Source organism: Lemur catta, chromosome 20 (genome assembly GCF_020740605.2).
Source record: "Lemur catta isolate mLemCat1 chromosome 20, mLemCat1.pri, whole genome shotgun sequence".
NCBI classification, from domain to species: domain Eukaryota; kingdom Metazoa; phylum Chordata; class Mammalia; order Primates; family Lemuridae; genus Lemur; species Lemur catta.
The window spans coordinates 3,868,194-3,891,269 of record NC_059147.1 but is presented as its reverse complement, the minus strand read 5'-3'; the positions used below and the strand labels follow the sequence as shown (position 1 = coordinate 3,891,269).

Here is a 23,076-nt window from a genome sequence, read left to right as displayed (position 1 = left end):
AGCTGCGAGGTTTTCAGCTCCCGGTTTCGGGAACCGCTCCCTGTGTCCCCCGGCCCACGGGTCGCCTCCCCCGGCGCAGAGGAGGCCAGGCTGCTGTCAAGACAGCACGCGCGAGGTGACAGCAGATTTCCCAGTCCTACCCCAGATTTCTTGGACCTTGAAAAGTAGATAAGCTTCTTTTTTCACAAAGCGTCTTTGAACCAGTCATGTTACAAGTTTGAGAATTTTGTTTTCTTTTTTTTTTTTCTTTTTTTTCAGACAAGGCCTTGTTATTGCCAAGGCTGGTCTCAAACTCCTGCTCTCAAGCAATCCTCCAGCCTTGGCCTTCCAAGGTGCCAAATTCAAAATTTCCTCTGCATCTGTGGCGACTTCTTTCTGAGTTCTAATTTTGTGATCTGGAATCCGACATTTGACACCTGACACCTGGAATCAGTCATTTACCATTTGTGGGACCTCGGGAAAAATGGTTAGCCCTGTGTCTCAGTTTCCTCAGAGGTAAAATGAGCATAATGATAATTCTCACCCCGTGAAGCAGAGCCAGCGTGTTCTGCGCTCAGTAAACGCGGGCTGTGATCAGTCTTCGCTGTCACTCAGTCAGGGGGGCGGGTGGTCTAGCTATCCAACGTTTTCTTCAAAAAATCAGCTCTGTAGTTAATATGTATTGTATACTTGAAAATTGCTAAGGGAGTAGATCTTAAATGTTCTCACCACGAAAAAAATATGTGAGGTTCTGGATATGTTAATTAGCTTGATTTAATCATTTCAAAAGACATACATGTATCAAAACATTGCATTGTACACTATAAATATGTACAATTTTTATTTGTCAATTATACCTTAATAAAACTGGAGAAAAAAACCAGATCTTGGATTTATTCTATTTTCCAGTTATTAAACTGATTGATTTCTGTTTTACTTTATCATTCTCATTCTTGTGCTTTCCTTATGTTTATTTTGTTGGAATTTTAAAATTTCTTGAAAGTAATATTTAATTCATTTATTTCTATTCTATTGTGTTGAGTAGTATGTTTAAAACTATAAATCTTTTCTCTGAGTATGTTTTTAGCCATCTTATAGTAATTTGATTATAGTCTAGATATTCTGAAATTTCAGGTTTGATTTCAATTTGGAAAGGAATTTCAAAATTTCCAAGAGGTTTCTTTTTTTTTTAATTTTGCTTATTAAACTGTGGATTTTTTCTTTTTTTTGACATAAAATAATGCAATCTGTACTATTTCTAATTTTGAAATGAATGGAGGCTTTCTTTGGCATTCAAAATATAGTCAGTTTCAAGAAATGTTTCAGGGACAATAGAAAGTATAATCTACTTGATATGGAATTAAATATTTATATTAATGATTATATTATTCTCATGTTCTATATTATTACTTATGCCTGTAGATTTCCTTTGTCATGTGAAACTTCGGTGAAGTCTTTCTGATTATGTTTTTGTTGTTGCATTTCCAGACACTTGCTGTGTCTATTCTGATACTTACAGTGCCAGAGTAAACCACTAAAGCAAACAGACACTTGCCTCCCTGCCCCCCCAAATAAATGTAATGGTTCACACATAGACACAGTTTTAGTTTCCTATTTGATATCTGGTTAAACAATTCTTTGAATTCTTTCTGTCCAAATAGCTGGGATAGTTTCTTTCTTTCTTTTTTTTTTTTTTGAGACAGAGTCAGACAGAGTCTCCCTTTGTTGCCTGGGCTAGAGTGAGTGCCGTGGCATCAGCCTAGCTCACAGCAACCTCAAACTCCTGGGCTCAAGTGATCCTCCTGCCTCAGCCTCCCGGGTAGCTGGGACTACAGGCATGCACCACCATGCCTGGCTAATTTTTTCTATATATATATTTAGTTGGCCAGATAATTTCTTTCTATTTTTAGTAGAGACGGGGTCTCGCTCTTGCTCAGGCTGGTCTTGAACTCCTGACCTTGAGCAATCCTCCTGCCTTGGCCTCCCAGAGTGCTAGAATTTACAGGTGTGAGCTACCGCGCCCGACCTAGCTGGGCTAGTTTCTGTCTCCTGACAGAAGCCTGGCCCAGTTGTCCGTGAGAGTCACTCGAGTGGGCAGAGTGGGGTGTGGGGAGGAAACACATGATGTCCACAGGTAGGAAGCCAGGCTGCAGCAGTCTGGCCATCTTCCTCACCTCCCTGTCCCCCAGCCCGCAGGAGGGGTGAGCAGGGATGTTCACAGGCCAGGCCTAGGGGTGGCGCTCACTTTTGCTCCTAGTCCATTGGAGAACATTCTACTGAAATCACAAGGAAATGCAGGTCTACCTGAGCAGCCGCATGCCCATCTCTAAGGTGGGGCGTGCAAGCAGAGAACAGATCTCAGTGGACAGCCACTGAGCCATTTTGTTTATAGAGTTAGGCCACTTGTATTCTAGTTACAGATTAACACTTTTTCACATTTGATTAATGTTGTCTCATATTAAAGCGGAGAGTTCAAGTATATTGGATCTGAAGACTATATGGCCAATTTTCTGATGCACCCCAACCCCCCACCAGCATTCTGGTAATCAAAAATTACTTTTCAAGGATTAAATGAGATGAAAGCTATAAATGCATTTAGAATTATCCCTGGCACATAAACATTAAACATAGGCTGTTTTATTACTTATATAATTAAAATGATATGATATATTGATGTGATGTTGTCATCTTGCTGGTTCCTGTATTGTTGCTACTTAACTCAGTAACAGGCAAAGATTTTTCTGTTTGATTCTTACCTTTTAAAAAATCATACTATATCTACTTTATATTCTAAATCTTGCAACAGCTCCCAAAATAAAATTCTGACCTAAGATATGAAATTTATTGGCATTGTAGGAACTAATCTTGCACACCTTATGGAATGAACTCCTGAGACTGAACATCTTAAAGCTCATTAATCTGGAAAAAGAAGAGCTGCTGAAGAACATTTCCTTTTTAAAAATTTTAACAGCCATAACACTACTTTATTGACAGAGTATCACTAGAAACTCTAGGACTCCATCACTCTAAGTGCACTGCTGCATGTTTCCAAGTAACAGGACACAGCCGAAAACCGCCGAGACTAGTCAAGTACGGAAATTGGTGTAGGTGGGGTGATTGTTTTTACAGCAAATGCAAAACTGCTTCTCCAGCCCCGCATGGCTGCGTGTCCGCCAGGACCAGTGGGGTGGGGGCGAGAAAAAAAATAAAAGAGAAAAAAAAAAACCCACAATAACAAAAACAAAAACCTCCAGCTGAAAATTCCAAACAAACAAACAAACAAAACAAATAACAGTGCCCTCTGTGAAGGCACTACTGAAAATACAAGAGCGCCAGTCCAGTTTTCTTTTCTTTTCTTTTATTTCAGGATATTATGAGGGTACAAATGTTTTGGTTACATTTTTTGTCTTTGTCTCACCCAAGAGAGGTTTAGAGGCTTGCCCCTCCTCTCTACAATGCTCACCGCGTCCATTAGTTGTCAGTTTACCCCCCCCAACTCCCTAATCCCTGGAGAATATCACTACCGTGTGAACACCATAGTGCCAATTTGATGGTGAGTACATGTGGAGCCTATTCCTCCGATTTTGTGATACCTCACTGCGGATAATGGGCTCAAGCTCTATCCAGGAAAATATAAGAGGTGCTAGATCACTGTCGTTCCTTATAATTGAGTAATATTCCATTGTATACATATACCAAATTTTTGTAATCCACTCACGAATTGACGGGCACTTGGGTTGTTTCCAGATCCTTGCAATAGTGAATTGTGCTGCCATAAACATTCGGGTGCAGATGCCTTTATTATAGAACGTCTTTTGCTCTTTTGGGTAGATTCCTAATAGTCCTATTGCTGGATTGAATGGTATTTTTGTTTTTAGCTCTTTGAGGTATCTCCAAATTCTTTTCCACAGAGGTTGCACCAATTCTTGGCCTAGGCAAAGAATTTTTGAAGAAGACCCTCAAAGCAATAACTGCAGCAACAAAAATAAATAGATGGGATTTGATCAAATTAAAAAGCTTTTGCACAGCCAAGGAAACTATCATTAGAGCAAATAGACAGCCTACAGAATGGGAGAAAATATTTACTCTCTACGCATCCGATAAAGGGCTGATAACAAGAATCTATCTAGAACTTAAAAAAATCAACAAGAAAAAAAAGCAAACAACCCCATCAATAAATGGGCAAAGGAAATAAACAGAAACTTTTCAAAAGAAGACAGAATAATGGCCAGCAAACATATAAAAAACGCTCAACATCTCTAATCATTAGAGAAATGAAAATCAAAACCACAATGAGATATCACCTAACCCCAGTGTGAGATTGGCCTCTATCAAAAAATCCCAAAACAACACATGTTGGCGTGGATGTGGAGAGATGGGAACACTCTTACACTGCTGGTGGGACTGAAAACTAGTGCTGCCTCTGTGGAAAGCAATATGGAGATATCTTAAACAGATACAAGTAGACCTACCATTTGATCCAGCAATCCCATTATTGGGCATCTACTCAAAAGAACAAAAAACATTCTATAAAAAAGATATCTGCACTGAATGTTTATAGCAGCACAATTCACAATTGCAAAGATGTGGAAACAACCCAAGTGCCCATCAATACATGAGTGGATTAATAAAATGTGGTATATGTATACCATGGAGTTCTACTCAGCTATAAGAAACAATGGTGATCTAGCACCTCTTGTATTATCCTGGATAGAGCTGGAGCCCATTCTACTAAGTGAAGTATCCCAAGAATGGAAAAATAAGCACTGCATGTACTTACCAGCAAATTGGTTTCACTGATCATCACCTAAGAGCACATTTAGGAATAATCAGGTGTTGGGCAGATGGGGGGGAAGGGATGGGTGTATACATACATGATGAGTGCGATGTGCACCGTCTGGGGGATGAACACGCTTGAAGCTCTGCTTCGGCGGTGGGGGGGGGAGGCAAAGGCAATATACATAACCTAAACTTTTGTACCCCCATAATATGCTGAAATAAAAATAAATAAATAAATAAATAAATAAATAAAAAATAAAAATTAATTGGAGACAAAAAAAAAAAAAAAGAAAGAATCCCAGGAACTAGTAAAGGAAACAGATCCTAAGAATGATGAAGCAAAACGATCAGAGAAATAGGAAGAAAAACAGGAGAAAAGTGTGTCTGTGCAGAAGTGAGTGTTCAGTTCTGCCCATAGTCATGCAAGTCACGGATTCAGGCACCCGCTGTGAAGACACTAACGCTGTGATTCGTCACTGGTCATCTTGGTAAGAAAAGTGAAGAGCAGAGACTGAAGGCAGAAGCCAGACTCCAGCGGGTAGAAGAGAGAACGGGAGGGGAGGGGATGGACACAGCAGGAGCAGCAGCTCTTTCCGAAGCCAGAAAGGAAGCGAGACTGTGACAAAGAGGGTTAGTGCTGAAGAAATGCGGCTCCGTCCTCCTCCTCACATGGTGGCAGAAGCAAGGGTAGGATGACACTGGCAAAGCCCTAGACCCGGAAACGCACGGAGTTGAGACCGCGTGGGAAGCCGAGTCAGGGCAAAGCGAGAGGACAGAGGCGCCACCACCACCCGGGACAAAAGCAGCGATTGCATCTGGGGTACAGAACTGGGGATCTAAGACGAAAATGGGCAAAAGTGAGAAGCAGTGAAGGAGACGTGCAAGATAACTTGGGGACTGCCAAGAGCAGGATTTAATTTTTGCAGGAGGCTTGGGACAGCTGCCTTGCGTGTGGCTGACTTAGAAAGGACGGCACAGATCGACAGACGGTTCAAAAGATGTAAGAACAAGGATGAGGGCTTGGAGATTTTAGATTTATAGGATGTTAAAGTTGAAAGGTGTTGTCAAGGCTGTGGAGCTTAAGTCCTTCAATTTATCAATTCATACACTCATTTGGTCCTATAATAATTACTTATTAACTGTGTGCCATGCATGATGCTACATGCTGGACATTGGTACAGAATAGCTTTAAAGTAATTTTACCATTAGGGTCTGTGGTATAGATTCTGCTTCCCTGGTTTTTAATAAGCCCACAATTTTTTTTTCAGAAGTTCACTCACTTTTTGGCTTATTTTAATTCAATATTTTCCTTTTCTCTTCTTAACAAATTATTCAGCTTTTAGACCATTGACTTTTACATGTTTCTTTCCTTCTTAATCTCTTGCCATCCTTTTAGCTATTGCAGATTCACTGATTGGAGACCAACAACCGACAGCATCCCCAGCCGCCCTGCTCGGGGGAGTCCCTCTTCCCTCTGAGCCCAGGCTGCCTCAGCACCTGCCCGGCCAACCTCCATTTCCAGCCGAGAACAAGCCCCAAATGGAGTGGATTAGGTGAGTGAATTAGGGTCCAGGAAATGAACAAAGACGCAAATATCATTAGCCAATAAAGTAAAACAAGAAAAAAATTAAAAGTGACATCATTTTGTAAAAAAAAAATTCTTTGCCTAGGCCGATGTCTAACAGGGTCTTCCAATGTCTTCTAGAATTCTTAAGGCTTCATGCCTTAGGTTTAAGTCTGTTATCCATCTTGAATTGATTTTTGTGAGAGGGGAGACGTGGGGACCCAGTTTATATGGATGAGCAAATGGGAGCCCAGAAAACTTCATGTGTGCCGTGTCCAACAGCCGGTTAGTGACAGAACCGATGTGAAACCAGGCTGCCTATGTTGAAGCCACGGCACCTCCGGGTTCCCATTCCTGGCAGTGCGGGCATGGAGTGGGCAGGAACAGGTCTCAGGCACTGCTGCAGCAGGGCTGGCAGGTGCTGTGGCCCTTCCAAGAGAAACTTGGCGTTCTGTATCAAAAGCCTTAGAAATAATTGTGCAGATATTGAACAAGAGTAAAAATATGTGTCTTCAGCAAGGTCAACTGAGGCAACATAAACAATAGCAAACAATTAAAAATTACCTACTGTTCAACATCGATTTGGTAAATAAATGGTGCTACTTTATACAACAAAGTTATTGTGCAGTCATTAATAATTGTGATTTAGATGTATAAAGACAAAAGATATAGAGACAGTTTAATCAAAATGTATGTGTAAAACAGAATCTAAAATATGATATTGTTTATAAAGATGTCCACATACATTTATGTGTACATACACACTCATTTTTAAAAGCTCAGAAGTATACAGATTAAACTGATAACAAAATCATGTCTCTGCATGCTTATATTTACAGTTGTTTTTCCATTACAATTACTTGTATTTTTCACTTTTTTATGTTAAACATTTATCTTTCACTGAAAAAAAAGTTTAATTTCTATTTTTAATGGTAGATTAAAAATAAATAATGACCAATAAGACAGATACTAGCTTAAAATAAGAAAAATCCAAAACAGGATAATGTGATCCCATCTTTGTAAAATTCTGTATAGTTTATATTTATATTGTACTATATTACATTATAAAAATATACAATAAATTCAGCATTATCTCTGAAAAAAATAAAAATTACTTTTGTGGGTTTTTTTAATGTATTTTGTAAAATTTTAGTTAACAAAACTTTTTTTAGAGGCTGGCCTCAAATTCCTGGGTTCCAGTGATCCTCCCACCTTGGCCTCCAAAGCAGTGAAGGTACACACCACTTTGCCTGGCCACTTTTGTACTTTAAATGATAAACTTTAAAAAATGTTTTATTTCTTGATTTATTAACTTTAAAAAATGAAGTGAATACTGACTTCTTGCTGGGAAAGACAAGGAGATTGGCTCACTCGCCCTTCCTTCTCAGCCCTACTGAGTTACCGACAAGCTCCAGGGTTTTGTCCCAGTCCATTGGTCACATTATGGTAAACTGTGAAGCTTGTCTTTAGTCATCTTTACATCCTTTGCTGTCACTGTAAACCTCATGGTTGTTTACTACTAATTTTATATTTTGATGGATTCATGGTTCACAAATACTCTTTATGTATCGTGTCTTCTCCATTACTACACTCTTCACATTGTTTCTCTTGGTCGACTGGATTTAGTCAAATATTATTTTCACGAAAAACTCACAGCTGTAATGATTGCCAAGTCCTTGCATATTTAAGAATTCTTCATTTGCCTTTATAAACTGGTTGGAAGAAATAAACAACTCAGGTCACACTTGTGCCACGTTGAACTGATGTGGAGAAGTTGCGTGCTAGAAGGTGACTATTTTTTTTTCTTGGCTTGAAATTCTCCAAGTAGCTTCTCCAAGATGTGTTCCAATGTCGCTCATTCTGTGTCAGATATTTCTAGAAGATGGCGTGTTGTCTTTATCTGTAGATTGAGTTCTCTGTTCAGGGAAAACGTTATCATACCTTTGACTTTTCTTTCCTGCGCCAATGGTACCCTTTTCTACCTACTGGTTTTCTCCACGTCGGGTCCACCTTGTCCACCCCCATCTCTGTTCTTTGCACCTGCATTCATGGTGGTTACCTTTCTGGCCAGAGGCCACCTGAGCGGAGGCCTTCCCACGGCCACAGCAACCCCAGTGGCCTTTGCCCCTCTTTGCCCTCGTCCCGCCTTGTCTTCCCAGCACTGGGCGTCGCCACAGGCCGCCCTCCCGGGGGGCTCAGAGCTCAGCAAGGACAGGGGAGTGAGAGTTTGCTTCCCCCCACCGCCGGGAACAGCGTCTGGCATGTCGCGTCGAAGCTCAGTAAGTTCCCGACTGAATTATCTCAAGCTTTCCCTGTGTGTTAGCAATTCAATTTTTAGCTGTATATATTGTGTTCTTTGCTGTTTGTAATTTATGAAACTTGTTTCCTTAGCTCTAAGTTTCCTTTCTATTTTATTAAATTCTTTTATTTTGTCTTTGACTTCTTTTTTCATCGATTTCTTTTCTCTTTAACTTCTTTTAGAGTGTAGGGCATTTGATGGGGGGGATGTTCTATTCCCTAAAGTAAATTTTCTTTCTGAATGCGTTCTCTATCGACTCTTTTTTCTATAGCATTTGGTACATTTGCAGGCAGTTTCTTTTCATCTTTTAGGGACTGGCACAGCAGCTTGTGGGTGCCCAGTCCCAGGGCAGGTGGCCTTTGGAACCTCTTCCACCCAGTCTCCCAGCTGAGCGCTCTCTCTTGAGCGGTAAGACCACAGTCAGGAACATGCTACCCTCAGAAAGACAGAAAAGGTGGAACAGAGAAAGTGCTAACACAAGACCCCGTTGGATAGAGGGGAAGTGGGCAACGGGAAGCCCTGCCTTCAGTCCCCTGCTCCCACTGAGGAGTGAGGCCCAAAGGCAGTTGTTTCACCCATTTTTCTTCTCTGGCTGAGAGGAGAGGAGGGACAGCCCCTGGGAAGATGGGAGTGAAGGTGGGGAGGTTACTCCTAAGGTTGACCATCTCTGTCCAAGTAGAAAACCTGAGTTTACCATTTGGCAGAACAATCCACACTGAAAAGCACTGTCCTTGGAAACGGGACATGCCCTTGACTAGGCAGCATGAGTTCAAGCCCAGTAGTTTCGGACATTATAGGAAAAAAAAAAGTAAAGGGGGGGGTGTCATCAAATCCAGTCACCACTGTCCACACGCCCCAGCCTCTGGGTAACAAGACACGTGTCCAGGGTACCAGCCCTCAGACTGGACTGTTGGAGACGAGCTGTTCTGGGGAATTATAGCCACTCTCATCACTGGCCTCCCTCCCAGCTGCAAAGCCAAAATGCCCACTCCTATTAGTCCTTCCCTTCCTTGGGGAGCATCCTGTGGTTTTTCACTACACAAGGGTGCCCAGTGAGAGGACAAGGGGCTGAAATCCAGTTTACTCTGAGCCATGTGTCCTGTTACGGGGTTGCTTCTGCTCAGAGAAAAGGCCTTTCCCTTTGCACAAAGGTGCCACTCACGCACCAAACTTTGTGCCCCTACGGCTGAGCGTGCCCAGCAAGGGTGCCTCTCCTAATCAGTGGGCTGGCAGTCGCCCTGCTGGAGAGTAACAGCAGATGGCAGGGCGTGTGGAAGGGCTCCCGCTCCAAGGGACACGATCTGACTTCCCCTACATGTTGACTGCACACTCATCTGATTCCCTCCAGCTGTATTTGGTTTTTCATAAATTACCTACTAATCTGGCCCTCACCCCCGCACAGTTTCTGGGTGCAGAGTATAGAAGCCAAATACTAATTCTAGTGGGTCTTTTGTCTTCCTGATGCTTTTCAGAGTTTACAGTAGGGGGTTGGACCACTTCCTTTGTTTGGATGCTGCTGGTGGTGTTTCGCTGGTCCTTTCTCCCTCATGTTCCATTCATGTTTTGAGTCCCTGAGACAGGGGACTTCAGTGATCTGGCTGCGGACTCTATGCCACTTCCCAGCTCTCCTTGGTTCAGACGTGGTCCCTGTGCTGCTGTTCTGTTTGCACACTGCGTGGGCTTTTGCACTTTTACGCCCCGTCTATGTCCTATGTACACTCATGAAGGGCTTAAACCTTGTCTGCATCTACTCTCAAAGAGTTTTGCTAAAAAGTAAATGTATCCAGGTGTTCAGTAAATGTTATTTGGTGTCCATAAGGCAATGCAAACTTATCACATATTGAAGATGACATCAAGATGATCCCACACTCTGGTTTTCAAAAACTGAAATATGACTTTTGCAGACTTAAATAAAATGGCAGGATATGTGGAAAACACCCAGTTTCTTAAAATGATGAGCTGGAAATATAGTTGAATTTGATATTCGGTCAGGAGTTTCCAACAGACGTCGCTTGTACAATAAACTTACACAGTGAATCTGCCATTGTGATAGAGGAGGCTTTAAATCAGATTTAAATCTTGTCATACCGAAGTAAATGTGCTGATACTTTCTGCCAGTCTCTAGTGCAGCTGTTAAGACATTTGGGCTCTATGCACCAAATTGGATTTCTCAATTTCACGAGTTGTGCGTTCTAATTCTTACTATTTTTTGCTTTGCTAATTTGAAAACAGGTATTGGCTTCTGTAGAGGTGAACATCAAGATTTACTGATTCCAAATATATCTTTCAGAACAATAAATTTTTAATCTCATTAAAGCACAAAGTCAATACATATGTCACAGATTCTAAATGCTTTCAGTAGCATAGGAAAACATCAGAATTTTGCATATGTAACATCTGAGCAGGAAGCTAACACTCATTCAGGAAACATACGTTTGCAAATGATCTTTGATTTCAACTAAGACAGCAGTTTTCTGGCAATTTTGCCCAGCTAATCAGATTTTTTTTTTAATTCTTAAAAATACAACACGGTTCATTTTCCTTCAAATTTTAGCAAACATTAAATACCTCAAGGGTTTTTTTCTTTCTTTCTTCATTTTCCAGTTTTCCCAGCTATGAAGTGTCGGTCCTCAATTCTCTCTCCATGGGCTTCATGCTTAAGTTTTATAACTTCATCATTCAGGACTATCTTTTCATAAATTCTCTTCATACACTGAGTCAAGTAATTTAATTCTCCTCTTTCTCATGTCCCTCTCCCTAAGATATTCTACAAGGTCAGATTTTATCTCGTTACTCTCAGTTTTGCTAACTAACACACACACAATTGCTTATGCAGGATCTCGGTACTGTACCTCGGAGGTGAGGAGCGTGACTGACAGCGGACACTTCCGCGTGCCCTCACAGCCACTTACTTCGTGCCAATTGACTTGCTACTGAAACCGCCTGGACTTTCTCAGACCCTTTCAAGACTATAAATGGGCTGTATTCTTTATGTGACAAATGTGTCTTCTCAGGTGAAACTCCAATAAGACTGACTAGAAAAATAACTTTCTTTGGGGCCAGGATTCAAACTAATGGGCTGCAATGTAACATTTAGGAGGGAAACAAATTCATAAAATTTGAATGTTTAATTTACTTTTTTAAATTTTCTTTTATTTCAGCATGTTATGGGGGTGCAAATGTTTAGGTTACATATATTATTGCCCTTGCCCCACCTGAGTCAGAGCTTCAAGCGTGTCCATCCCCCAGAGAGTGAGCACCGCACCCATTAGGTGTGAATATACCCATCTCCTCCTCCCCCCTCCCATCTGCCCGACACCCGATGAACGTTACTACTCTATGTGCACTTAAGTGTTGATCAGTTAATACCAATTTGATGGTGAGTACATGTGGAGCTTTTTATCCCATTCTTGTGATACTTCACTTAGTAGAACTGGCTACAGCTCTATCCAGGATAATACAAGAAGTGCGAGATCACCGTTGTTTTTTGTGGCTGAGTAGAACTCCATGGTATACATATACCACATTTTATTAATCCACTCATGTATTGATGGGCACTTGGGTTCTTTTCTACTTTCTATTTTTATTAAAGTTTAAGTAAGGTTGGCAGCAAAATATGTATAATGCTAGGTACTGTAGATTCTCTTCCATTCTGTCTCCAAATCAATTAAATGAAAATACTAAACTCAATCTTGTGAGCCTGAGAGCAAAGACTGTTTCCAGACACATTCATTAATTCAGAAATAAAATTTAATGACTTACTTGTTTTTACCAGTACAAACCAGGTTAACATGCTTCTGAACAACCCTACACATGTCCTATCTTTAGCAGGAGCTCAAAGAAAATGTTTGATAAGGTACAGATTTATTATATCATAGTTCAACCCCTATAGTTAGCATAAATACAAAGCTGTAGTCACTTTTACAAGGTAAAAATTGTGCAACAGCTCTGTAGCTAAAATATTATTAATGCAGTTTCTGAGAATCAAAGTATCAGCTGGCTGATTTTGCTTTTATGATGTATATTGACATCTTCCCTAGCATGACAATGCCACCAAAAAAGGTTTACCATTCTTTCAATACCTTTTGATTCCCAGTATGCATTACTAGTTGGCAGATTCATTTTAATGGCAGTAAGGTAAGAATTCAGAGTCCAAAGAGCAAAGATTCACTTTGATGAGCTATTTCATCATAAAACATGCAGCGGTGAATTTTCAATTCATAAACTATTGCTGTCATTCAGTGAACTTTTTTTCACTTGATTAAAAGCGTTTACCATTAGACTGGCTGTGCCATGCAAGAGGTCCGATACCTCTGCCGAGGGTGTGGCTGTCACCCACCAGCATGATCAGCTCATATATGAGTGGCTGCCTTGATTAAGCTTCAACACTAAACACGACACACTTCCAGAACACGTGTCTTGGCAGAGCCTCTGCCACCGTCCTCGCTAGCTAACCAGACATGGGTCATCGTTGCTTGGCTTGACTTCTCCTTCCAACAGCAAACTCATCACAACCTTTGTCAAATAGCTGCATGTTCCTCTTTTTCCCAGCGGGGGAGTGTTGTAAAATGAAGTCATGTCATCCTACAAAGGAAACCAGTAAGCAAGTCAGCTGATTTTTGTTTGTAAAGACTTGACAGGTAAAATCAGTGTCAGCCTAGGGGGAAAAATAAATTCACAGAAAGATTTCTTCACAGAAAATACGAGTTTCCTGAGCTTTTCTTTCCTTTTCCTGAGGCATCTTCTCAGCATATAAAACAAAGAGACATTTTTAGTATTCTCCTCTTTGCTGATAATTTTTATTTACTTTGAGAACCTCTTTTTCAGATGAGCATAAAATATTAAACAGAGAGCCTGGAAGGGATTGTGTTAGGTGGTACATAGCACAATGCAGCCTCCTGGATTCCCCAGAATTTAATTTTATAGCCTTCTGGAATCTACAGCTCCTCCCTGATAAGACATTTTAACTGCTAACTATATAAATCAAATTTATTTTTTCCTAGATTTCTATTTTTGTCAGAACTTCATGGCTAAATTGACTAGTAATTAACTAAAAAGTAACATTAATTCCTCAAATAAGTCAGACTGCCCATCAAGTATTTTGTACTCTGTGAATCTGTTTTGTAAATTAAATGGTAAGAGATTAGGGATATTTTGAAGAATTAAGACAATGAAAACAATTCTACAAAAAGCTGTTTTTTCTACTTACTTGTTTTTCAATCTCCTTTAGCCGACTCTCATCTTTTTGAAATTCATGAAATGCATCTTTCACCAGTCTGTCTAGATCTACTTTGTCTTGAAATTCTAGCTCCGGGTTTCTTTCCAGTACAATGGATACAACCATCAGTAACTAGAAGAGACCGACGTTGAAAGCCAATTACATGAGCTGTAACAGCGACACAGTCTGGACATGTTTTCACTCTTTAATCCAGTGGAGGGACGGGGCTAGCATGCCACAGTATGTTCTGTATGAGAAGCTTAAAGGTCACCTACAGATGGAAACTATCTAATTTTGCAAATTAGCTGCATAAGTTCTGTTTGGAAACTGTATATGTTTTTCATTGTGTGTATCCCTATAGTTGTATAGAAATGTTTTTTTTGTCACGTAAATAAAACTAATAACTTACAAAAATGGCTTTCCTAACCTTGTACATAGTACGCAGTGCCCTGATCACCCAAACTGTCCTCTGGGCATTAATCCTTGCTAGCAAGACACCAAAACGTGTCCAGTGGAGCAGGGCGGCCAGAGGAGAGGCGGCAGTGAACAAAGGCAGAGAATGCAGGTGAGCTCAGTGGAGACTCTGGATCTAAATTCATGATCAGATGACTTGGAGCCCCGCACCCCAAATGAGTTCAAGTCTGTAAGGCCATAGATGTTGCTCAGGGGATGGCTACGTTTTAAACAAATACACTTAACTTTTGACCTCTATGACATGAATACTATTTGGTGTGCATAAACTCTTTTAGTTTAATGCATCACCCTATTGTTTCGCCGTCCCACACACTCACCCTAAGTGGTACAGTTCACTTTGGATGCCCAATTCATTTCAGATGCAAAGCCTGTGCCTGAGTGTGCGGTTACTGCTGCAGGCATTCTGTTGGGCTTTATGGGTCCTACTTAGTGCGCTGAATAGGAAACACCTCATACTTCCCAATTTGGGAATCTTGCTGACTGTACTTTACCTAAAGGCTTCCAAAACAGAACCTGAAAGAACCAAAGGAAGCACTTTCAGTAACATTGAGGGGTCACAATGTGGGAGACCTTGGGGTAAGGCTCTGGCCAGGAGAATACAAAGGTTTATTACACCGTAGATGTAAAGGACAATTTCTCCTGCAAAGGGAACGATCTCACTGTGGTCCACAAGAAGGACCTCTGTGTCCACTGTCTGTCCCAGATGCTGGGTGCTCGACGTGGAAGGCTGAGGCGACAGCACAGGAAGGCATTCACCCACCCAACAACCCTGCGTGTTCTGGCAACCCCGTGTCTGCCTCGCCCCCACGCGCTGCCACACTGACTGCCTGGCACCGTTCACAGCCGGGACGTCGGAGGCAAAGGCGGATCTCACTCAGCTCTGACTGCAGCCCCAGAAATGCTGGATTTAAAGAACATTTTAGTGCCACATCCAGTTAGCACTCGCTGACAGCTTCTGTCTCAGGAAGACGAATTACCTCCCCTCAAGAAACACAAAGTCTGATGGAGACAGTCCCAGAGAAAGAGACAAAGTGAGGATGAGCTGTATATTACACCCATGATTTGGTCGAGTCTCTATGTGTTTGGCACAATGTTTTAATGTGACAAAGGGTATGTATGTGCGTATTTCTATTTTAGCATTTGATTTTACATGGAGCAATGATGATACAGCACACAGTAACATGTCTTCTCTTCATACTAAATATCAACAGTGATGATCCCTTGCTAGTGGGTGTGGAGGGAATTTTTGTTTTCTTTTCTGTAATTTCCTGAATTGTTGAAACGTTCTACAATAGTTGTGTGTTATTTCTATAAATAGAAAAAACTGAAAACAAAATGAATGGGAAAGGCCACCTCCTCTATTCTCATGACACTGCCGATGTGCCCGTGTCGGGCGCGGGCATGGAGAGGAAGAACTGGGCTGCCGGCTGCCACCCCGACTGCTCACGCGCCTTGACTGGGCCCAGGCTGGCGTCTTCCCGAGGACTCAGCTGGCAGGATCATGGTTAGGTGAGGAATGGAATTCTTGGTCTCTTACGCAGTTTCCCTTATACGAGTTTTCAGGGAGCAAATAGCATGCTTCTTTAGCAACTTTAATACGAACCTCCACAACGATCTGTCTGTACTTTGGCTGGTCAATATTTCCCAATGTGTCTTCAACAAGGAGAGAGAAATTCATCTCATACATGGTCATATCTGACAGGGTTGGTTGCTGAAAAAAATAACTCCACATTAACATGCTGAACTGTTACACTGGAGTTCTCATTGCATAGAGGAATTTCATTTTCTAATCAATAATCTTTTTCAGTTTCTATAAAACCTTAGAGAGCACTTTTAGCTACACAACTGGATTTTATGTACGTCAAACTACTAAAGCCAACCAGCTATTGTGCTAAATTAAACCTCTCATTTTTTGTAGTTATCTTCACCATATTAATGTCTTAGGGGAAAAGGAGCACATTAGAAAGCCACTTTAATACACAAAAGGAACAGCCAAAAGCTGAGACAACAAATAGAGCACATATTGCTTCCAGAATTAACACAGGAAGTTATGCTTGCTGTCAGGCTTCAACATGCAAGTCACTTGCTATTGAATTTACATCATTACTGAGGCAGGTCCTTTCTGAGCTGGCAGCATAAAAATGCACACAAACAGGAGAAAACAGCATTAGGTGCAGAAATGGCAAGGAAATGGAAAAAAGGCAAAACTAAAAGAATTTTCTCTACTCTGCTGTTTATCTTTCATTTAAAACAAGAGTATTGTACAGTCTTTCATTCGCTTTTCACAAACCAAATGAAAACAGAAAATAAACTCAAATTCAAATCCAAGTTGGGGTATAGGGGTTAACCCTCAAAGGATGGAAGGGAAGACTCTAAATGTCAGACTTGTATGGTGGAAAGCAGATGGAGTTACTAGATTTATGACCAGACACGCAGAGATGATGACACATACTTGCTTGCTTTTACCTCAATGGTGACTTGGACTGAACTATTTTTTTTTTTTTTTTTGAGACAGAGTCAGACAGAGTCTCCCTTTGTTGCCTGGGCTAGAGTGAGTGCCGTGGCATCAGCCTAGCTCACAGCAACCTCAAACTCCTGGGCTTAAGCGATCCTCCTGCCTCAGCCTCCCGAGTAGCTGGGACTACAGGCATGCGCCACCATGCCCGGCTAATTTTTTCTATATATACTTTTAGTTGTCGAGATAATTTATTTCTATTTTTAGTAGAGACGGGGTCTCACTCAGGCTGGTCTTGAACTCCTGACCTCGAGCGATCCACCTGCCTCAGCCTCCCAGAGGGCTAGGATTACAGGCGTGAGCCACTGCGCCCAGCCTGATTGAACTTAATCATAGCTTCAGAACCATGTGCATCTACCTGCTACTCAAAATGGGACCCAGTAAGAATGTCCTCTTTCAACCAAGTAGCAGCAAATTTTTCAGCCTGGTGTAATAATGCCTCAGTCCTATACTCAATATAATCTACCTACTGCATTCCACAGTCAATATGATCTGACAGATTGTTCATGTTTACCAGTAATACCCAATTTGGGGCAAATGAAGCCGGAGTGCTGAACAGTTACTATAACTGCTTAGCCATCTAGCAATGGGGTGAAGAGTGCTACAGAGGGGAAGGAAGACCATTTCATGGTTTCACATTAATTTCCTCTTATCATAGGTCATTGAAAAAGTCAACCCAGATACTACTCACATACAGAAGAGCTTGCCTGATTTCCTACTCTTCTGAAAGGACTTAGGGTAAATAGCATGGCAGAAAAGTTAAGAGAAAAGGGTCAGAAGCCAAACTGCCAGGGGTCCTACCCTGGGTCTGCCACTTATACCGGATGTGTGACCCTGAGGGAATCATTGGCTGTCCTCGTCTGTCAAATGGCAACAGTACCTGTCTCTCAAGATTGTTCTAAGGATGAAAGGAGCATTTAGAAAAGTGTTTGGTGCATGAAAATACTTAGACGTATTTATTGCCGTTATTTTTATTTTCAGCAAAGAGAGGCTGTTGGCAAGGGGAGGGTACTGAATGTAAGTGGCCCAGGCTGTTGGGCGGTGAAATGGAAACCTGGCCCACGTCAGTAGGGGCTGGCAAAGAAGCCGACAGAAGGCTGCCGGACGCCCGCCAGGGTGGGAGGCGGGTGCTGAGGCGCAGGCCTGTTCCCCCCCAGCCGGCGCTCACGCAGGACAGCAGTGCACGGCTGGAGCCCCATCCCGGCAGCCAAATGAAACCACGCTCGGCCTGCCAATACTATGAAAAATTCGTTTAAAAGTTTTTATTCACTTTTTTGAATAAGTAATACATTCACACAGTTCAAATTTTGAAAGGTTAAAAAGGGTTCCAGGAAAAAGCCCACACAGTCCCCCAGCCACACAGTTCCTTCTCGCAAAGGTAGAGGAAAGAATGCCGCCAACTCCTGGCCGGTCCTTCCACAGGCACTCTAATGTGCACAGAAGCAAGAGCGCGAGTGTGTGTATGTGAGAATACTTTATTTGCGTAAAGAGCTACATCAGAATTAATTGGGTTGAAGTTTCAACACTGAAAACAAATATAGTACTCTATTTCCAAAAGGCTAATTCTTCACTTTGGGGTATAAGCAGCATGATTCAGATGCTGGGATTAAATAAATAAAATAGTGAACATGGCAAACCATCTGAAGGGGAGGGCACTAATTCATGTGAAGCACAGCTAAGTTACACGTTGAGTAAAATAAGTGATTATCTGTCTAATGACGAAAAAGTTACCGCGTTATTCACATTCAATGCAATTCCTAAGTAGTGATTTCCTTATCCAAAGCATTACTAGGACTCCTTGCTTTTTAGGTCTGATCTGGATCTGTGTTTTCAATGTACATTTTACTGTTTGTGAGGCTCCCCCGCACTGGCCCACCACCACTTGGGGTGAAGGGACACCCCCACTTAAAGTCAAGCCAGTGTAAGAAACCCTGTGTTCACTATAAGTAAACAAAGGAAGGACAGCTTGTTCAGCAAGAGGTTTGGCCATGTGGTTCCTTTAAAGAGAGCTTCCTTAAAACATCTGAAATATGACAATACAAAAAATTTTGATTACATACAACTTTTCAGCAATATATCCATTTGGGAGAAAAAGCTTTTTCTGTATAGAGGGATATTAAAATTGAAAAATAAAAGGAACTCAGATTGAGGAAAAATATTTCTAATCCAACTGATTAAACTTCTTATTTTCTAGTACTTCATCCCTTCGGGTATCTGGATACCCCTCCTTTAAAAATACCCTTAGAATATGGAAAAGCAGAAAAGTTATTTGCATCACAGAGAAGAGAAGACTTCTCTACTCTGGTGGGTCTCCTTAGAAGTTCGTTTTCCTTATATAAACATGATGGGGCTTTACCTGTGGCAGATGCTTCCCAGCCACAATGATGCCATTGGGCGTGCGCTCCAGGATCTGCCACACTCGGTCATAGAACCCGGGGGGAGTTCTATTCAAAGACCCATCGATCTGACGCCTGTTCAGCCAACATCTGTAAACCAAAGGAAAGTGCCTTAGAGCTGAAAAACAAGCTTGTTCTGGTAGAAAGCAGGGCTTTCAATATGGATTAATTGTTCCAATAGGGAAGCAAATAAAGCCAAAACCTATCAATGATGCATATCTACCTTGTGTTACAGAGGTTAGTAAATATTTCATCGAGAAAACAGAGCTTTCAGGAGAGGAGGAAATCTCCAAGATCTTAAAAAATTTAAAAGGCAAAATGTTACTCTCTAGTAAGCTATGAATTGCTTACTACATGATCAAATGATTTTCTAACACAAAAAGCAGCTTCATTTAAAACCATAGCCAATTTCACAATACCTTTATGTGGTTTTTACACATAATAAAAGGTAAGCTCCATGAAGACATGGAAATCATATAACTTGATTGCTCCTACTCATCCCTCCCAGAAAGGTGCTTAATAAACATTTGATAAATGAATAAGTGAATGCTCAAAAAAACATTAATTATAATGAATTACCTTATTTTAAACTTTATAAAAAATTTGCTATTTAAATATGGCTAAAGTTCCAGTGCTGAAAAATCAGATACAAAATCTTACATGTCACAGAATGTAATAAGACAAAATTCTAGATCTCTTATTTTCATGGATTAGCATTATTAAATCTTAAACATATGTCATTCACAAACTGTCAAAGTAGGCTTCCCCTACTTTTGTTATCTTATATAATCGTAGTATGATATTGAAACCAGGAAATTAACATTGATACAATACTATCAATTAATATATGGACCTTATTCAAATTTTGCCAATTTTACCATTAATGGTCTTGTTTTGATCTAGGGTCCAATCCGGGATCCCACCTGGCTTTTAGTTTCCATGTCTCCTGAGGCTCCTCTAATCTGTGACAGTTCCTCCATCTTCCTCTGTCTTTTATAACTTAGGCACTTTAGAAATGTCAGCTATTTTATAGGATGTACCTCAATTTGGGTTGGTCTGATGTTTTCTGATGAATAGACTGTGATTATGCACTTTTTGGCATGAATATCCAGAAGTTTCGTGCCCTTTTCAATGCATCACATCAGGGATACATGATGTTGATGTGTTTTATCACTGGTGATGTTAACCTTAAACATTCGGTTAAAGTGGAGTCAGCTGGGTTTTTCTACAGCAAGGTTACTGTTTTTTCCTTTGCAATTAGTAAGTATCTTGAGTGGAAATACCTTGGAATTATGCAAATTTTCCATTTCTCATCGTATTTCCATCCAATGATGGATTCTTGACTGCAACAATTACTATAGTGTTTTATATTTGTTTAATGATGATTTTCTATTTCCATCATTCTGGCCACACTTATTAATTGGAATTCTACTATAAGGAAGAGTCCTTTCTCCCTAGTTACCTATTTATATCAGCATGGACTCACGGATATTTATTCTATGGAGTACAACATAACACAATACTATCATTATTTTTTTGCTGAAATTGTCCCTGCTTTGGCTATTGGCGCTCCTTCAAATTGTCTCCACTATTTCCGACACACCTCTTCCCATATTTTGAGCACTTTCTTATTTTCTGGCACAAGATGCTCCAGGCTTATCTTGCATTTTCTTGCTCAGCCCTGGAATCAATCATTCCTCCAAGGGATGGTGGTTGTTTTTATTAGAGAATGGTATTTAGAAATCAGCATCTGGCCATGAGCTTAGCTCACTGTGGATGCGGTTTCATTGCCTCTAGGTCACCTCAATGGGCAGAGCTAGGACATACACACGTCCAGTTATTTCTGCATCTCCCCCCGGCGCAGAAGCCGCGAGCTCCCGACGGCGCCGTGGGCCCCAGCGCCGCCCGCGTCCTGGCGTGGAACCGCGCCCTCCGGCAGCATCGCGCTCTCAGGACGCTCAACGTACGTGCTTGTTCCCTCAGTCCCGGCGGACATACAGAGTAACCCCACAACCGCTAACTCGTACATCTGTGAGAGAACGCATTCCCTGGAGCGGGTCTGCGCGCTCCTGGTTTTCTTTGGCTCCACGGCATCAGTCGACGCGACGGCGCCGAAGGTCCCTCTGCGACTCCTTTCCTCCCCGCCCTCTTGGCGTGGGAATGTCACTCATTTGTAAAACAGGTTCGTTTTCTGCTCTTTGTATTCTAGCTTGTGTCCCCGCCACATCTGGGTTAATTTTAATCCATTATTTATGCTTTTGGCACAGGAAACACCACAAGAGCCCAGGGGTCCGAGCTGCACGGAGCGTGGCGTCAGGAAGCGCCACCTCCCACACCGCCCCCCGCGCCCGCCGCACTTCCGTCCCGCACTTCCGTTCCGCCCGCCTCCCGCTCCTTGGGGGCCGGTCACGCTGGTTTCTGGTTTATTCCCCCTGTATTTCTTCTGAACACATGACTACATAAATATATATGTTTTTATAGCCCTTTCTTAAATAAACAGTAGCATACTGTGGATGCTCTTTTGCACTTTGCTGTTTTCATTTAACAATATATCCTAGAAATTTCTCCGTAAAAGTTCATAGAGATCATGCTCATTCTTTTTCACAGCTGCATAGTACTCTGCTGTGTGGCTATACCACAGTTCATTCAGTCTCCTATGTATGGGCATTTAGGTTATGGGAATTCTGAAATTTTCAAATACAAACAATGGTGCAATTAATAACCTTGTGCATATATATTTTCATATTGTTGGAGGCATATCCTCAGAGCAGATTCCTAAAAGTATTAATAAGAATGCTGGGTCAAAGGATAAGCACAAATGTAGACCTTTTTCTAGATGCTGTCTAATTCCCAACCAGAAGGGCTGTACTCGCTAGCTACATATAGGAGTGTCTGTTTCTCACAGCCTCATCAATTGTTTATCAGACCTTTTAGCTTTTGCTAGTCTGAAACATGAGAAATGGTTCAACATGTTTTAATTTACATTTCTCTAGTTATGAGTTATTTTGAACATTTTTTCAAATATCTGAAAGTCTTTTTTATATATTTTAAATAAGGTGATTAATCATGTTTCTTCCCCATTTTTCCCTTGGGTTTTTAGTTCTATCCGTCAATTTTTAAGAATTTTTGGCTATTACAATAGCTCTTTGTGGAACATATTTTGTTCCAGTTTCTCAGTTGTCTTTTGACATTGGTTATCTCTTTTCTGCCTTGCAAAATGTTGTTTTTAATTTTTATGTAGTCTTATTAATCTTTTCCTTTGCTGTCCTTGGGTTAAGTCATAGTTAGCCTTTCCCATGCTAAAACTAAAAAGGAATTTACCCATGTCTTCTTTTCTTGTATGATTTAATTTTTTCATTTAGATCTCTATTTGGAGTTTATTCTTGTGTACAGTATAAGGTATGGATTTGATTTTGTCTTTTCCCAAATGGCTATCCAGTTGTTCTTTTACTATATATTTAAAAAGTCCATACTTGATCTTTATCATATACTAAGTTTCGATATGTACTTGGGGGTCTATTTCTGGATCTTCTATTCCGTTCGACTGGTCTGTTTGCTCATGCGCTGATACCACCCTGTTTTTATTATAGATGCTTTGTAGTATGTTTTAATATCTATTAGGACAAGTCTTTCTTTTATGCTGTTCTGGTTATTCTTGCATGTTTGTTTTTCCATATGAAGTTTAGTATTAACTTACCCAATTTCATAAAACAGCTTGTTGAAATGTTACTGGAATTGCATTAAATTTACAAATGATATCTTTATAACACTGAGTGTTCCTATTTAAGAACAAAGATGCCTTTCCATTTGTTCAAATCTACTTTTGTAGAAGATCTCTTTTGTAGAAGGCAT

The 23,076-nt window shown here is 41.0% G+C and overlaps 1 protein-coding gene across 5 annotated transcripts in view; it reads right to left on the bottom strand.

Annotated features, from left to right (window-relative positions):
• Nucleotides 1-12,353: 12,353 nt before the first annotated feature.
• Nucleotides 12,354-23,076, bottom strand: part of PHKB (phosphorylase kinase regulatory subunit beta) — a 212,607-nt gene continuing 201,884 nt past the window's right edge. For all 5 annotated transcript variants that reach the window (XM_045533352.1, XM_045533356.1, XM_045533353.1 and 2 more), the window contains 4 exons: nt 19,185-19,314; nt 15,917-16,024; nt 13,831-13,971; nt 12,354-13,205 (listed from right to left, as the gene is read on the bottom strand). In XM_045533352.1, coding sequence (XP_045389308.1) covers nt 13,068-13,205; nt 13,831-13,971; nt 15,917-16,024; nt 19,185-19,314 — 517 coding nt within the window. In that variant the 3' untranslated portion in view covers nt 12,354-13,067. The remainder of the gene's footprint in view (nt 13,206-13,830; nt 13,972-15,916; nt 16,025-19,184; nt 19,315-23,076) is intronic.